Genomic DNA, 19,021 nt, shown 5'->3' with positions numbered 1-19,021 from the left:
ATATTCTGCTTATATTTTCATCCCATTTTCTCCTTTCCTCAAACAACATCTCTTCCTTTCAGTCTTATTTCTTAATATTCCCTTCTCTTTTTGGGAAAAAAATGATTGAGACTTAACAGGATGTCGGCATCTCATAAAAAATCCTCAGTGACACTGTTCATTGTGATGCCCATAAAACCAGGAAACAAATATTTAGCCATGTTACTGAACAGCAAGCTCCTCTTGTTGAACTAAAACTTTTTTTTTTTTTCTTTCTTTCTTTCTTTCTTTCTTTCTTTCTTTCTTTCTTTCTTTCTTTCTTTCTTTCTTTCTTCCTCATGAAAGTAGCAGTTGCCAACAAGACTGATGAGTTAAACACCATGTGAGGATGGAGCCTTTATTTGTACAGTACTTGAAAAAGCTGTAATAAGCAAGATGCTGTACAAATAGAGGCTCCGTCCTCACATGGTGTTTAACTCATCAATATTTTTGTCTCATTCCTTACCTTGTCTTGTTTCATTTTTCTGTCTGTTTACTCTACCCATGTATTTCTCAGGTGTCAGTTTTCTCCAGCTTTTGATTAAAATTATTTATTATTTCAAAGTCCTTCAATAAATCCATATAGATATCTTCATGTAATTTTTTTCTGATTAACAGGCCAGAAATCTCCTCTTCTGATACAATTGTTAAAGGAAAGTAAATTAGCTGTGGCTAATAGCCATAGAGAAAATGAAAGTGTAAGTATTTCTTTAAATTTATAAGTATTGGAGATCAATACAAGTTCTTGTATCCTTCTTCTCCGCTAACTGTCTACTAAGCAATCTATATACCAGAAGGCCTCTTCCACCATACAAGAGAGGTAGTGAGTCAATGCATTGCCCCAGGTCCATCTTACAGAAGACAGGCTGCAACCTCCAAGAATCCAGTAACAGCTTCAGGTTGGGAGCATAAATCACTTAGAGAAAAGTTGTTGTGTTGTCTATGTATTGCCAGTGTAGGGGATAGTAGTATGAGGTGTTCTGTGTCTTCTTTATGGTGGTTACATTTGACGCAGTTTGAGTCTGTAGCTCATCCTATTCTGTGATGGGATTGTTTTAATGATGGATGAGCTCCAGAACACACTCATACTAGTGTGATTCTTGTTTGGGTTGGGAGGGCTTTCTCTGTGGGGGTTATTGTTGTAGTATTGAGTTAAGTGGTCTTACTCGAAGGGCTTGGTTAATTATCTGGGTGTGAATGTGTTTCCGTATAGATGTTTCATATGGTTTGGGTGGTAGGTCATTGTAAATATTTGAGTAGTATGCTGCTGGGGTAGTTTTACTGTTATGTTCTGTTGGTGTGCTTGTGAGATGTAGTGTGAAGGGTGTGCATTGTTCAGGGTTTTGGCATAGAATTGTGTTCCTATTTTTTTCATATGATGTTCTACTGGAAAGATTTTGATTTCAGAGAGCAGGTGTCCTATTGTGATGGTTTTGGTGCATCCTATTATTACTCTCAGTGCTCCATTCTGTAGTATTTGTAAATTGTTTGTGTGATTTGCTGATTATATTGGAAACCATGCTGTGGAGACCTATTCTAGTGTGGTTGTTATGAACTATATATAGATGGTTACACTGGTTTACATAAAAATTGAGGGACGCATAAGAATAGTTGTGCCAGTGTAATTTTGGGGTGCTGATTTCAGATATGAAACCAGTTTTCTCTTATCACCTCTAGTTTTTGAGATATACATGCATAGGTGTACATAAATGTGTACATGCATTCAGAGCTATCAGATTTGTCCTATGTAGGGCATTGTGTACTTTTCTTTAATCAGAAAGTGTAGGAATTGTGGTCTTTTTAAAAGGAATTAAATACCCCCAGCATCTCTATTGCCCACTCAGACCATCTGAAGAAATCATATGATAACATGGAGCTCCTTTTGAAAGCTGTCAAGTATCACCAGTACCAGTGGAGTCTGGAGGGACCTCAAGGTCAACTTATTCTTGGTTGTACTCCTCAAGTTCACTCTGTCCACCTCTGTCTTCCACACCCCTTTTACCAGTTTTTCTTCTCTTATTCTTTCCATATGCCCAGTCCATCCCAGTAACCTTTCATCACCCCTGTCCATCAGCTCCTCATCACCTCTTCATTTCTCACAATCCATCCTTGTAACTCACATGAGACTTGTCAAACATTTCATCTCAAATACATTAGAATGTTTCCTTTCTGCCTGTCTTGCATTCCAAGTCTGCTCCGTACAGTGTTGTAAGCACAATCACTCTTTCTTCCAAAATTTCTTCACAGTAATATGTAGGAGAGTCTGAGGACAATTGCCAGCTATTGTGAAGCTATGGATTTCCAGTCAGTGAAACTGCCCCCCGCCCACTGCCTGAGTCAGAAGCAATGTAGAAAGAAACAGCACCTCCACAGCAAGGCCTGATAAACAAAGCTGGTTTATCGCCACCCACCCCCCACCCCACTGCCATTTCACTTACAAGATGAGGAGGGAGGTCACCATGTAAATAAAGTAGTGGGGGTAAACCGGCTTCAGCTGTCAGGCCCTGCTGTGGATGTGCTGTGTTTGGCTGCATTGCCTCTGATCCAGGCAGGGATGCCCTTCATCCACAAGGAGCTAAGATATTTTTAAAAGGGAAATACATAAGTGTGGGATGAGTGGAAGATAAGTACATGCCTTGGCTGGCTACCCCCCTTGTGAGAAGGCAGAACCCTTTTGATATATAGATTGAAGCTTGAGGCAACAATTATTATTATTATTATCTCAAATTCTACCAAAGTGTCACTATTGATATAGGCATGAATTAGATTGTTGAATTTGTTTTTAATGCTCTTCTGATTGTTCTTACTCTTTCCCAGGAATCAAGACACAGTTTTGCAGAAACATCATCAGGTTCATCCTCACTCTCAAATGATGACTCCCAGTCTTGCTCTCATTCAGCAGGCTACTCAGAAGATATTACAACAGCTTCCAACTCAAAAACAAATCAGCAGACCATTACACCAAATGGAACCAGTAATTCCAATGAAAGTGCCAGTGTGAACAGCAAGACTAGATCATCTAGTAATAATAATAAGAATAACATCAATATCAAGAAAGATAATTTGATAACTGAAGAACAGTCACATATTTCGGATGGGCCAGCCAATTCTGGGTCAAAGCAAGTTAAACAGGAAAGCATTAAAAGTGATGTGAATCGGAAGAGTAATACTGGGCCTCTGGAATCCCTGTCCTTGGATATGACCTCTGTTAAATCCAGTGCAGGAGATGGAGATCCGTTAAAAAGGAATAATGGTCTTCCTCCTGTGAAACAGTAAGTTATAAACTTGTCATGTTTGTATTTTTGTACACACACTTCCTCTCACCTGTTGCTTATTATCAGAATTATTGGATTCATGTTTACATTCTTGTTTTACTTTCATTCATTGGTTGAGGCAGAGACTGAGGGCAGAGAGATGGCAGATAGGATTGATAAAAGAATACTAAGATGATTTGAGCATATGGAAAGAATGAGGAAAGACTAGCAAAAAGTCTGGAAAGCAACAATGGATGGAGCAAAGCAGTTTGCAAATAATCATAGGCTCCACCACAAACACAATTAGTTGGCAATATACTGTAGAAGACACAGAACAGAGCCCCTGTGTTTGTATTTAGCCTCAACCTCAGTCACACTTTACCATAACAGAAGAGATCTCCTGATTAAAGATGGGAGGACTTTAAGAGGTCGTGGGAGTAAATTGAGAAAGCCCACAAACAATATACGAGTTCAAATTTAAATATGAGAAGTGGAAAACATGAATATAGGTTACATTGGAACTGTACATGAATTTGAGTCTCAGTGTCTTAGAAAAATTAGAGAATTAGAGACAGAACCCAATGAGCATTGCTTCTTTTCATTATACTACAATTAGGTAAAACTAGGAGGCCATGTGTCTTCTGCAAGAGAGACTAAGGGCAACCGGTGGGTTGAGTAATTGATAGATGTGATTGGAATGAGAAGACATATTCTTATACTATTATTTCATCTTGTTTCCAACAGCACTGGTTCAAAACTTCCACCTCTGTCATTGCCTTCAGATATAGATAAATCCAGTTGTTTAAAAGGTAATATTTAATAATTGATGTATTCAGATGAATACTGTGTGGAAATGAAGCTATGTTTAATTATGGGATGATTTTCTGATATATGTGAAAATTCACTGATGCTTTTGTTTTGGATCATCAGAAGGGCAGGAATTGCATGATGACAGAAGCACAAGTGACAAAGAAGACATTGAAGAAGAAATAGATGAAGACACATATCTGGAAGACATACTTGATTCTTCATCTTCCATGGTAGGTTACACTTTTCATTTGGTTTATTATTATATACAAGTTCTTGTGGGACCAACAATGGTCACCTGCTAGTGGCTGGCTTGTGTGATGAATTGTGAATTGTCTCCTTGCCACTCATCTAGATGGAAGTATACACCTGTCCAACAATAGGCACTTTACAGTGAAGAGATGTGGAATTAACAGGTAGTGACATCATATATCACTGATGGAAACAAATATGGTTGAACTGTGTGTGTTCATCAGTTTCTTTTTAATTTGTAAGGCTAATTTAGTGATGAATATGGTAAGCTACAGTTTATTAGCATGATATCATGATGTGATATTACAGTAGTCTGGTGTTCACCAATGCCAGACATGTATAGTATTAAATGACTGCAATGATATTATAATAGCAACAACTGGAGAAAGAAGGAGTGACTGCTTACCACTCCACACATGCACTGAACATGCTTGCATACATTATGCACTCAAGCACCCCACCAACATCCATTGACCTATAGTGTTGGTTAAGATTCTTGGGATATTTGAGTATGTCACTGCTCTATCATATGGTACCTTATTACAGTTATTTGTTGCTTTCTCTGGTGCTGTGGTGGGTGGGTGGTATGGTTGGTTGGTGAACCCATTCAGTCTTCCAGCAGGTTGAAGGTTTACCTAACTAAATTTACCTATGCCTACTTGCTGCTTCAAATATGACATTCTATATAGCCTTCTTTGCAGGCTGAGGCTGAATGCTCTTATGCTTACACTGGTGTTGAGTTAGTAATTAGCCAGTAAATTGAGTAATTTTGAGGAAATACTTTGTATAGTTACATAAATTTTGAATTACTTTGTGGAACTAATATTTTCCATTTAAGCATTTATACAGAAAATGTATTTAATGCACCATAGCCATTTATAAACTATAAAATTAATTATATCAGATTATATTGGGTGTTGGCTACCTCCCTTATAAGGGGGAAAAGCCTTTGGTATATGTATGTATGTATATTGGGTGAGGTTAGGAAATGCAAAGTGGTACTGTGGCAACTTCAGCAATTTTACTTTTAAATTAGCTGGCTTATGGTAAAAAATGATATGTGATGCATATTGAAACATAATACATATAATATTTTGTTGTCAGGTGAAGGATGGATCAAGAACCAGTACTTTATAATATTGTTTTTATTCTATTGATTTTTCATATGAAGAAAGTATTCATCCATGTTCATGATTTCATAACTAACTGCAATTACCTGTTCATGAGCAAGATTGAAATTATAGATGATCCATACAGTGACATACAGCAATGATTACGAGAAGTGGAAACAAACAAACAACAAAACATTTGTAGAAGGATACTTTGGTCTTTGATGGCAAGCAGAAATTTAATACTGAGAGTAATGGAGTATGTGATAGGCGAGTGATACATGAGTGTGGGTACTGTCTTTATTCATGCCCAAGGCCAACCGCCTACAGTGCATTACCTCGGGCTTGCTGCTTGCGGGGCCCAGCATATCCTACGTACATACATACATACATACATATACCAAGGCTTTTTCCCCCTTACAAGGGAGGTAGCCAAAAAGGAAAAGGCATAAAATCATTCCCACCCATTCCATCCCTGAATACACTCCACACCCCTCCACCCTCCCTCTTATCTTAGCACCTCCTTGTAGCCCCACAGGGGACATTCCTAAACGAAAATATCCTACGTGAAGAGAATATAAAATCTGTTGCCACAGTTCTCTCTTGGAAGAGACCCACAGCCACCTGTAAACCAGTCATGTACTTGGGTTCAGAGAAGAATTTTTCAAAGCTGAAGGTAAAGTCACTTTCATTATCACTTTTCTCTTCAGACACATCATATGAGTCTGTGCCTTGTGGTATTTCAGGAGGGGCGTCAAAATTTGTAGATTGAGAGAAGTGAGTAAATGCCTTGGTGGATTAAAAAGTGTAATGAGGAATAGACATTTGGGAATGGATGCTAAGAGGAGACTGTATGAAGGAGTGATTGTGCCAACAGCACTGTATGGAGCAGAAACATGGAACATAAGAGAGGAAGAGAGAAGGAGTTTGAATGTGTTTGAGATGGTGTCTGAGAAATATGATGGGGGGTTACAAGGCTAGATAGAGTGAGAAATGAGGACGTGAGGAGGAGAACAGGGATGGAAAGGGATTTGGGAGATAGGGTTGATGAAAGAGTATTAGGATAGTTTGGAGACATGGAAAGAATGAATGAAGAAAGCATAGTAAAAGAGATATGGAAGGCAGATGTGGAGGGAGTGAACATGAGGGGACGTCCTAGGATAAGGTGGATGGATGAGGTGAAGGGGGCTTTGGGGAAGAGGGGAATGTCTGTTGAGGAAGGACGGGAGAGGACAGAAGACAGGGGTGAATGGAGAATGGTTGTATATGGATGATGTTGTGATACATGAGGTGGAATGGGCGGGGGGATGGGGGGAGGTAGTATGTGTGAGCAAAATTTGACGCAGCCCGAAGGGATTTCTCCCCGTCTTCTCCTTTATGGGGGACGGAGAGGGGGGGTCGCCGATTTAATGAAGCGGCCTTGCTGTGGATGTGCTGTGTCTTGCAACACTGCTTCTGACCCAGGGCAGTGGACAAGGTGCAGGGATGACCTGTCATCCAGGAGGTGCTAAGATAAGAGGGAGGATGGAGGGGTGTGGAGTGTATTCAGGGATGGAATGGGTGGGAATGATTTAATGCCTTTTCCTTTTTGGCTACCTCCCTTGTAAGGGAGGTATATGTATGTTTGTATTACCTGCATTAAAAATTCAAGTTGCAAACATATGAATTCCAAAGAATCGTTTTCAGAATCGGGAATTCAATTAAAATTTTCTGATTCCAATACCAATTCTGATACCAGAAAAAGTTCCGATATTTTCGATTCTTGATTCCGATTCCGAGTACTCGTCCCATCACTACCAATTACCCTCACTGACAAAATCTGATAAGTATTTATGATCATTGCATAGGTTAGAACTCTCTCATCTTTGAATAAATAGTTTTTAATATACTGATTACAGTGCCCTGCTACAAAGGTGTTGCATGATTTTCTCAGCAGTCTGCATTAATTTGGAGAAGCAGAGTCAGGGAATGTCCAAAGAAGAATGTCTTGTTTCTCATTGATTAGTCTATTACAGAAAAGAGGAAATTGTTATGGATTGTTGAACCTTATCCTGTTAAACATTGATACTACCACTTGGACTATGGTTACCATGGCACCTAACATCAAGTCAAGATCCATGTGGACATGCCTCAACCACTGAGGACTGCCATTTTTAGTGTATTTACAGTCCTCTCTGCCTTTGCTTTTAGGAATTTCCCCAAAGGGATTTCTCCCCGTCCTCTCCTTTATATGGGGGGACGGAGAGGGGGGGTCGCTGATTTAATGAAGCGGCCTTGCTGTGGACGTGCTGTGTCCTGCGACACTGCTTCTGACCCAGGGCAGTGGACAGGGTGCAGGGATGACCCGTCATCTAGGAGGTGCTAAGATGGGAGGGAGGGTGTAGAGTGTTTTCGGGGATGGAATGGGTGGGAATGATTTTATGCCTTGTCCTTTTTGGCTACCTCCCTTGTAAGGGGGGAAAAGCCTTGGTATATGTATGTATGTATGTACAGTCTTCACAGGACTTGGATATGGTCACTGTTCAAACAATTACATACCAGTGTTATGCATCAGTTTCCATTCCATGAAGAATTTATCTCAAACTAAGTGGGAGCTTGGGCTTTCAAAGACCAACTGGCATCAGAATGCATTTCATTTATTTACTAGAATGTCAAAGAAAAACAAATGTAAGGGCTGTGCTTGTTCACCATATGGGCTTTCAAAGACCAACTGGCATCAGAATGCATTTCATTTATTTACTAGAATGTCAAAGAAAAACAAAGGTAAGGGCTGTGCTTGTTCACCATATGGGCTTTCAAGGACCAACTGGCATCATAATGCATTTCATTTGTTTACTAGAATGTCAAAGCAAAACAAATGTTAGGACTGTGCTTGTTCACCATATGACATCACGGGATTGAAAACAAGGTGGTAGCCTTCTTTCTTGGAAGGGTCTATAGCACTGAATTGTTGGCACTTGGTGACTGACCCCAATATCTCTATCGACATCAACTATTTTTCTTTCACATTTTCATTTAAGAACTAAAAATTTGCAGTTGTTCCTCTCTTCCTCCTAATACTAATTGACATAGGAACAGCCTTGCACAAATGCAGTAGTCCAACATGTCTTCTTAGAGAAATTGCAGATTGCACATGACCTTACAATAATAACCCAGCACAGCAAATACAAAATGGCAGCAAAGAGCACCCAAGCTTACATGAATATTTAGAACAGTGCTTCAAAAATAGTAGAATAGAATAAAATTAAATATGCCATTCTGAGGCCACTGCTGAACAAAGGCCTCCCTCACAGCATTCCATGATTCACACAACTGTGCCAACTTCTGCCACATCACCCCTGCAAACTTCTCAATCTCGTCTCTCCATCTCCTGTCTGGTCTCCCTCTTCCACGCTTCCTATCTTGCAGTGTCCACTCGGTAACACACTTAATCCATTGCTCATCAGTCATTCGCACTAACTTACCTGCCCAATTCCATTTCCTCTCTTTCACCACCTCCACAATATCTTTCACTCTAGTCTGCTCTCTCACCCAACTTGCTCTCTTTTGGTCTCTAAGTGTTATTCCCATCATTGATCTCTCCATTCTCCTCTGTGCAGTCCTTAGTTTTGTTTCCATTGCCTTCATCAGTTTCCAAGTCTCACACCTGTAGATCATTGCTGGCAGAATGCATTGATTGTAAACTTTACATATCAAACATAAAGGTAGAGACCCTCTCACGATTTTATTATACTTACCAAACACTTTGCAACAAATTGTAATATGTCTTTTTATATCATTATCATGATCTTTTGTCACTTCCACTGCCTGGCCTAAATAATTATACTCCTCAACTTCTTCAAGACTCTCACTATCAATGACAATCTTTTTACTTTGAACTTTCGTGTTGAACATTACTTTGGTTTTGGTCTTATTCATTTTTAAACCTACTTTGAGACTTTTTTTTAGATCACTTAGCATCTCTTGCAAGTCTTCTGCTCTTTCTGAAATAAGAATGTCATCTGCAAATCTTAGGTAGTTCAAATATTTGCCATTAATCTTCAAACATTTCTCTTCCCAACTCAACCTTCTGAAAATATCTTCCAAGCAAGCTGTAAATAATTTGGGTGAAATGGTATTGCCTTACTTTACTCCTTTTTTGATATTGATCTTTTCTGAATCTTTATGTAGTCAAATTATAGCGATACCATTCGCATAAATCTTTTCTAAAATCCTTACGATCTGTTTGTTTGTACCCTGATTGCGTAGCGAGTTTGGTATTGCTATTTGTTCTACCGAGTCAAAGGACTTCTCGTAATCTACAAAAGCTAAACACTGGGGTATATTGTATTCTGTCGTTTTCATGATTAGTTGGTTAATCGCCTGTAAATGGTCTAGAGTTGAGTATCCACTCCTAAAACCTGCTTGTTCTCTTGGTTTTCATCTAAAACTTGACTCAGTCTATTTGTAAGGATCTTGGAGAATACTTTATATACATTTGATAGTAAGCTAATTGGTATGGGTAACCCTGCAGAGATTTTCTCTCTATTGACATAGCTTTTGTAATCATCAAGATTCTCAAGCCTATCCACCACATCAAGGTGTCAACTCTCGGATAGGGTCAAGAATAGAATCACCCCAGAAATCAACTATAAAGTTGCTCAGCAAAATTAAGCAGCATTGGTTTTTGATAGAACTTTGATGGGGGACTGCCTGGGAACACTAGATACTATTGGTATTTTAGGCTACCATCCTTGTGAGGCAGAAAAAGCCTTAGGTATATGTATATGTGTATATATGTATATATGTACAGAAGAGCCTAGAAACTGCATAAAGGGGGGACTACTGGTCTGTTAAAGCCGTTTGTAAGTTCCGTGCATTGAATGTAATGTATATAAATAAAGGGTCATGCTAATTACCAAAACTACCATCAACTCTGATGATATTCATTGTTTTTAGTTAATATTAACATAGATAAGTTATGCTGTATTTGATCCTATCTAAATTTTAAATCATTTGTAGGCATCAATATCAAGATTCAAAATGTGACACTACTACTTGTACCTTGACATGAGCTTTGAGAAGCCATGTTTGTTTTTGTTTGTTGTGGAAGACAAACTAATGGAAGTCTGAGGATGGATCTATCTTGAATGTTGAGTAGTAGGACTAGGACTAAATACATTGTAATCTTACAAAAAAAAAAGGTATGAGGCAGTTCTGTAACAATGGTTAACTCTCATCAGGTTTTTTAGTTAACACTGTACCATATTTTATCATATCTGCAAGTTTGAAAGCATGTGGCCATGTCAATATTGAGACACTAAGATTTCCGATATGTTCTGGATATGCTGACTTCAATGACAACATGAGCTTCAAGGCAATTCATGGTGTTTCAAAGTTCACATTAAATTGTCAATAATGTATCACATCTCGATTATCTTGATATGGATGTGACCAAATGCTTTAAAAATTACAGAAGCAATAGACTGCCACAAATAAATTATGCCAATATTAACTAAAAACAGTATCACTGGAGTTGTTGGTAATTAGTATGACTGCAAAAAAACACATAATCATAAAACCATGCCCTAAATATTGATACATACATATACAAAGGGCTTTTGCCCCCTTACAAGGGAGGTAGCCAAAGTCAAATGGCATAATTCCACTCCCACTCATTCCACTCCCACCCATTCCACTCCCAATCCATGCCTCTCCCTCCCTCTCATCTTGGCTCATCATGGATGTCAGGTCATCCCTGCATCTTGTCCACTGCCCTGGATCAGAAGCAATGCAGAAAGAAACAACATGTCCACAGTAAGGCAGCTTCATTTTATCAGCAACCCCCCTTCCTGTCCCCTCATGGAGAAACATTGAAGACAGGGAGAAATCCCTTCAGGCTGCATCAAAATATCATTCATACATAACCAATTCCTAACCCTCCCCATCCCCCACACACTCCCTTAGATTCATCACAGTATTGTTCATACACAGCCATTCTCCACTCATCCCTATCTTCTGCCTTCTCCCTTCCTTCTTCAACACACATCCCCCTCTTGCTCAACTCCCTTTTCACCCCATCCATCCATCTCATCCTTGGTGGACCCCTCATGTTCACTCCATCCACTTCTGCCTTCCACACTTCTTTTACTAATCTTTCCTCACTCATTCTTTCCATGTGTCCAAACCTTCCCAATACTCTCACAGTACTCTTTCATCAACCTTATCTCCCATCTCCTTTTCCACCCCCACTCTTCTCAACTCCTTGTTTCTCGCCTATTCATTATCTATTTATTTTCCCTGTTATCTTAGCTGTTTGTGGATGAAGGGTCATTCCTACTTCCTGCCCACTGCTTGAATTGGAAGCAATGCAGCAAGACACAGCAATTCCAGAGGAGGCCCCAACAGCTGAAACTGATTTAGTCCCACTGGTTCATTAAATGGCAACCCTTCTTCTTCATCCACTCATGAGTAATTAAAGGAGACAAAGAGAAATCCCTTTGAGTTTTCTCACATTATCATCCATTCACAACCATTTTCTACACACCTGTCTCATGCCCTCTCCCTTCCCTGCTCAACAGACATTCTCCATTTACACAAGGCCCCCTTCACCTTGTCTAATCTTACTCTCAGTCTACCCTGGAAGTTCACTCCACCCACCTCTGCCTTCTGCACTCAAGTCTTTCTTCACTCATTCTTTCCGCATGCCCAAACCACCATTGATCAACCCTATCTGCCAGCTCCTTTTCCATCCCCCACTCTCTGCCTTACCTTGTCATTTCAGATAGTTAAAATTGAAGAGGTGTTGCAGAGAGCTGGGCTGGAAAAGGACTTGGCTGATCAAAGAATACCGGGATGGTTTGGGCATATAGAATGAATGAGTGAATTTTGGATATTACAGTGAAGATATTGAAGTCTGTTCATGTCCCTAACTATAACTCTGTTGATAAGTAACATTTCTTTTGTAGAACTGACCCCTCCATCAGTTGGAACTCGTTTAATAGAAGTTGTTCTTTTTTTAACAGGCATCAGATCATACCAGGGATCTCTCTGCTTCCCAGGCCAGTGATGTTGCGATCTATCAAGAAGATCTTACATGAAATCAACAGGATACCTAAATTATCAAAGTATTTAGGATTCAATTTTAGATTAACATTCTGTGTTTAGTTAAAGGATGTACTGCAGAGCTTCAATATAGGAGAACACCAAAAAAAGCCAAATTTCAATAAGTTAGTGTCTGCTAAGTTCCTGTAGACTACAGTTACACTCCAACTTGGAAACTAATATGTGTATAGTTTAATTTTGTGCATCTTCCTCTGTAACCAGAGCTTGTTAGACTTCAAATTTATATAGTATAACTTATTTATTGATGTGGTTGGTTTGTGTGTGTATTTCTGTCTGTATCTCTTGCCAATTTGCTTTCATCATGAAACTATGCCTGAATCATTATTATCATAAGGTTTGGACATACATTTCAGATCATAACTGTGATTAGCAGATGGAGATTTATACTGAATATTGTATCTAAAGCTTGTGCAACCCATAAAAAAGGTGAGCATCATTGTGTGGGGGACTTGTTTTGGTGGGTACCAAACAGGGAAGTCAAGTAAGGCTTTGTTCAATAAGTTCTATTCTTTATTATTAACAGTAAAAAGGTTGTCTTTCTTAACATTCTCTGATCATAGTATCCTAATAGTTGACAGGATTTGCTGCTCCTGTTACAGCCTTGTAGAGCCAGTTAGAGAATTAACCCATCAGAAGATCTGTAGGTATTATTGTGCCTTCCAGATAGAGATATAAGGACAGCATTCTACTAAAGCATGCTTCTTTGAAAGTCATATATCACTGAAGTTGTTGATAATGCTCACTCCTTCAAAGTCCACTGGCTTTATCTCAGGAAAATGCCTTGCAGTACTTGTTGAATAACGTGTTATTGCCTACACATAGGTTTATGAGCTGTAGAATACCCAATGTTATTTAGTATTTAATAAGAAATTGTACAAAAGTTCATCAAAATTTCAGTTGTGGAGAATTTTGTATATGAGTTACCTTTGTTTTGATATTTTAATATCAATGGAACAACTTGCTATATACAAATATACTCAACAATATAGTCGCATTTCAAACAGATGATGCACATCTCCCTGCTGTGCATCTTCGAAACACAGCATCCTTTAAGGGGCTGACACCTTGTTTCAGGACTCTTTTTAACTTTCCCTTTGTCATAGTGATCAATGACAGATATCTGCATGCTGTGATCTTGCAAGGTGGACATCAGAAGGAATCATCATCAAAACCTTCACTTCCATCTGGAGGTGCAGCCCTGAGGGGCTGATGCTTGGTCTCTGATTTGGCCCCAAGATCTCTCTTCAGCTGTATTTCTTCCATTTTTGTACCTCGTCTTTTCACATAACCTCATCATTTTCCTCTCCCATTACATTCATTTTCATAGCACCTCACACTGCCACAATCAATCAGTGCCCAACTTCCTCCACATTCAACAACTCTGAAGTATTCTATCCGTCTTCCCCTTACTGCCTTTACTTCCATTAACATGTTTCCATCTGAACCTTTTACCTTTTCCTCTCTACCTGACTGATCTCATCACTTTCATTTTTTTTTTGTAATGCATCTTTTCCTCTAGCTCCTCCACTTCCAGCAATTGTTTGAAATACTACCCATCTTCCCCCACCTCACTCTCTTCACAATTCTCTGTCAAACTCTTACCCCATTTTATTTCACCCTCCTTTTTGCCTTTACTTTCTTCTACCTTGCAGCCCATCCTCATATGCTCACTTCCCTCCCACTGCTGCCATCACCATTTCATCCCACCATTTGCTGCCTCTCCTGCTCTTCCTTCCTGAACCTCTGTGTCCCATGTATCATCTTTGCACCCTTGTCACTTCTTCCTTGAAATATTCTTGTACTCACCACCACCACTGTCAGTTCCTGGTACTGTTTCTCTTTATCCTTTTCATTTAACTTGTTCACTCTCACCACTTCTCTGGGTCCCTCCCTTTTCCTCCTCCACTTTTCCTACATTCTCAGCTACTCCTCAGAAATTAATCAATAAGTAAAAGGTAATAATAATGATAATAATGATAATAAAAAAAATATATACAAAATGAAAAATAAATCCAATCCTCCCTTCGGGTACTGCTGCATAGAAATACATTCTCAATATCATATCTCCACCATAATTCTTATCTGACACTCCAAACCTCTGTACTGTTCCATTTATTGGCTCATCTACTCAGGCATTGAGATACCCCCACCTGTACTACATTTACAAGGCCCATAACTCTCTATCTCTTTAGACATGTATTTAAATTTATCCAAAAAGCTTCTGTTAGTTCTTCAATTTTCTCACCACCAGGACTATATGCACTCATAAATCCCTATCTCCTATCCCATTTTCACTCTAACTTACATCATTCTCGAAGACATTTCACTTCACTCCATCGAGCACTTTCTTATCTCATCACTTACCACCAGAACCTCTCATTGCCTTTTACCACTCATCACTCCATACACCATCCTGAACACGCTCCCAAATTGAAACTCACTCCTCCCCTTCAACTTTTTTTCACTAAATGCTAACACATCCACCTTCCTTCTCACAAACAAACCATGAATCTTCCATTTTACTCTTATCTGTACCACAACTATACACAATGACCCAATTACTAGGATTCTGGTTAGAGTTCTCATCCCAGACCCTCTTATGCCTTGACTTTTTATAGGAGGAACATACAGAGTCCAGATCCCTAGTCCCATCAATCCATCCCATTTAGTCACTTTTTGTGACATGTATGGGAAATATGGTGTCAGAATTCTCACACACATATGCACGCACACACACACACACACTTTCGTCGGATGGACGGCGAAGATTGGAGTTCTGAAGAAAAAGCGAAATTTTCATGGATCTCAACGCAAAGGAAGTACCTTATTGTATTTACAGGAAAGGGGAAAGCTCGTGGTGTAGTGGGAAAGTGAGGAAAAAGGAGAAGGGGAGGGATTACTGAGGGAAATGGAAGGAAATGAGGAAGGGGAGGACTTGGTCCAGGAGGCCAGGCGTCTTGTAAACAAGAGAAGGACCAATGATTTTGGTGAAGGGACTAACAAAAATGTAAAGATTAGAAATATAGATAAAAGCAGCACAATGGAAGGTGAGGATAATAATTTCCGGGGATTTAATGAGGGGGAAATGGATAACAACCTCCCACAATTAGCAAGACTAGAGGGAAAACTTGGAAAAATGACCGAACATTGGGAAAGTAGGTTCAGTAACATAGCAAAGATTGCGCAGAGAGTTGAAAAATTGGAAGAACTAGAGAAGGTGAACAAAAACTTAACTAAAGAAATAGAAGAATTAAAAAGACAGTTAAAAGAAGTAAAAGAAAAGAATGAGGAATTAAAGAGGAATGATAAAGACAATAAAGAGGCCATAGCAAAAGAAGCACAGGGTTAGAAAAAAAATCCAAGAAAACAGTAAAGTTGCATTTACTGACATAATAAAACAGCAAATGAAAGAACAAACTGAAGACTCAGTTATTAAAGTGATGAGACAGAAGGAGAATATAGTAAGAGACTTAGCAGATAAAAAGAAATGTATAATTATATTAGGAATGGAAGAGAAATATAACCTAAATAGAACCACAAGAATCAATGAGGAAAAAGAAAAAGTAAGCAGTTTACTAGAATTAGTTCAGGAAGATGAACCTGAAATCATGAAACAAATTGAAGAGATGTATAGACTCGTAAAGTATAGTACAGATAAGACCAGACCAATTAAGATTAAATTCAGGTCACAAACGACGGCAGAGAATATCTTAGCAAAAACAGGGAAACTAGCAGCAAGTGAACAATATAAAAAGGTATGGATAAAAAGAGAAACGAATAAAGAAGAAAGAGAGGAGGAAAAAATGAAAAGACATGAAGCTAAGGAAAAAAACGAGACGAGAACAGAGTCAGAAAAAGAGAAATTCTATTGGAGAGTAGTGAATATGAAAGTAAGGAAATATGACATACTAGAGAAAAACAAAAGGGAAATAGAGAATACAATGGAAGTGGCAGCAAACTAAAAGTGTCTTATACAAATATAGATGGATTAATAACAGGATTGAATGAGCTGAATGATTATCTGAAGGAAAAAGAACCAGACATAATGGGTATTGTAGAAACGAAATTAAAAGGTCCACTACCACCCAACAGTGTAGGACATGATGCATATAATTATTGGATTAGAAATAGAGACAAAACAAGGGGGTGGAGTTATGTTCCTGACTAAGAAGGATATAAATGTGAGGTGTGTCACATATGGAATGAATACAGTAGAGATGATTATGATCAAAATGGAAGACAGAGGTAAGAAGAGCAGAAAGTTTATGATAAATTATGTGCCTCCAAAAGCAGCCTCGTGGGAAGAGAGTGAACATAAAAGTATGTTAGAAGACACAAGGATAACATTGAATAAGATAATGGAAGATGGAGGAAGAATAGTTATGATGGGCGACTTTAATTGCAAAGAAGTCTGCTGGGAAGAGATGACAGTAATGGGTGGAGATGGCTCATGGGGAAATGTTCTACTCGAGATGATTATTGAACATACAATGACACAGTGGATACAGGAGAACACTAGGTATAGAAATGGAGAAGAACCATCGAGACTTGACCTAATAATCACATCTGAACCTAGAATAGTGGAAAAGATTGAATATAAAACACCAATAAGTAAAAGTGACCACATATTGATTGAACTGGAACTAAATGAGGAAAAATACATGAAAAGAAATGAACAATATAGAAAAGGAAGAATGATGCATGAAAAAACAAACTTTGATAAAACAGAATTCTTTCAAAAAGAAAACTGGGAAGGAATATACAAAGAAGAAACAACAGTGGAAGAGAAATGGAATATTTGACAAAAATTTATGAAAAAGGAGTGGAAAAGTATGTCCCAAGACAAAAACAAGGAAAAGAATATGTAAAGTGCTGGTACAACAAAAGTAGGGAGTTAAAAGACAAAAGAGATAAAGCTTGGACCAAATGGAAGAAACACAAAAGACCTGAAAAATGGAAAGTATATACTTGTTATAGAAATGAATATGCACAAGTGTGCAGAGAGGAAAAGAGAAAATATGAAAAAGATGTCATAGAAAATTTAAAGATCAACCAAAATTATTTTACAGATTTGTAAACAACAAACTGAAAAACAAACAAGATTTGGTGAAATTAAAACAAGGAGGAGTTGAATACACAGAGGAAATTGAAATGTCAGAAATTATGAACAAGCATTTTAAATCAGTGTTTACAAGGGAGAACATACAACCTGAAGAGATCGAATGGAAAGAGAAAGTCCCCCCTGTGAAAGAAATAGAAGTAACAAAGAATGAAATATTGAAACACTTGAGTAATCTTGATGTCAGAAAATCGCATGGACCTGATGAAATAGCAAACTGGATTTTGAAAGAATACGGGAATGAACTGGCAGACAAAATACATAGCATAATAAACAGTTCCTTGAAAGAAGGAAAAGTTCCAAATGATTGGAAGAAAGCAAATATAGTACCTATAGATAAAGGGAGAAATAAAGAAGACCCTACTTACAGGTACAAAAGCAAAAATTTGTGAACAAATTATCAAAAGTAGATGGGTAAAATATTTAGAAAAAACAATGTGCTAAATCCAAGGCAATTTGGATTCAGACAAGGACAATCATGCATCACCAATTTAATATGTTTCTATTCAAGGCTAATAGATATAATACAAGAAAGAGATGGATGGGCTGATTGTGCATTTCTAGACCTAAAAAAAAGCTTTTGACAAAGTACCACATAAGAGAGTAGTGATAAGAGACAAACACTCAAATTGGGATGAAGTAATAAGTGGTGTTCCACAAGGAACAGTTCTGGCCCCAATAATGTTTGCTATATATATTAATGATATGGATGAAGAAATTGAAAGTTATATGAGCTGCTTTGCAGATGATGCAAAACTATTAAAAAAAGTGAACATGGAAGAAGATTGTGAATCACTACAGAGTGATCTAAATAAAGTCTGGGAATGGAGTAGTAAGTGGGAGATGGAGTTCAATACTAAAAAGTGTAGTATAATGGAATTTGGAAAAAACAAAAACAGAATAACAGGATCATATAAATTGGGAGAAGAAAGAATAAGAAAAAGTTGAACATGAGAAGGACCTGGGAGTCATTGTTATGAATAATATGTCACCTGACAAACAAATAAATAAGATATTTGGTGAAACTTATAATTTAATAAGAACAATCAAAGTGGCATTTACATACCAGGATGAAGAAATGAAGAAAATACTAATCACTCTGATAAGACCAAGATTGGAATATGCAGCAACGATGTGGTTCACCAAGTACAAAAAAAATGTATAAAAAAAACTTGAAAGAATACAAAGAGCAATTACAAAACTGGCACCAACACTCTCAAAACTATCATATGAAGAGAGACTAGCAAAACTTGAGCTACAGACACTAGAGCAAAGTAGAGAGAGAAGAGATTTGATAGCTATTTACAGAATCATGAAAGGCATAGAAATTATTGATAGAGAGGACCAAATAAAATGGG

General features: G+C 38.1%; 1 protein-coding gene across 1 annotated transcript in view; it reads left to right on the top strand.

Moving 5' to 3' along the window:
- Positions 1 to 18,025, top strand: part of LOC143025010 (uncharacterized) — a 29,093-nt gene extending 11,068 nt beyond the window's left edge. The window contains exons 4-8 of the mRNA XM_076184615.1: positions 637 to 716; positions 2,836 to 3,290; positions 4,017 to 4,081; positions 4,203 to 4,312; positions 12,445 to 18,025. Of these exons, the coding sequence (XP_076040730.1) occupies positions 637 to 716; positions 2,836 to 3,290; positions 4,017 to 4,081; positions 4,203 to 4,312; positions 12,445 to 12,519 (785 nt within the window). The 3' untranslated portion in view covers positions 12,520 to 18,025. The remainder of the gene's footprint in view (positions 1 to 636; positions 717 to 2,835; positions 3,291 to 4,016; positions 4,082 to 4,202; positions 4,313 to 12,444) is intronic.
- The last annotated feature ends 996 nt before the right edge of the window (positions 18,026 to 19,021 follow it).

This window comes from Oratosquilla oratoria, chromosome 4 (genome assembly GCF_046742065.1).
Source record: "Oratosquilla oratoria isolate Oo_2021 chromosome 4, ASM4674206v1, whole genome shotgun sequence".
Taxonomy (NCBI): domain Eukaryota; kingdom Metazoa; phylum Arthropoda; class Malacostraca; order Stomatopoda; family Squillidae; genus Oratosquilla; species Oratosquilla oratoria.
The sequence above is the reverse complement of the archived record's forward strand: the minus strand, read 5'-3'. Positions and strand labels throughout refer to the sequence as shown.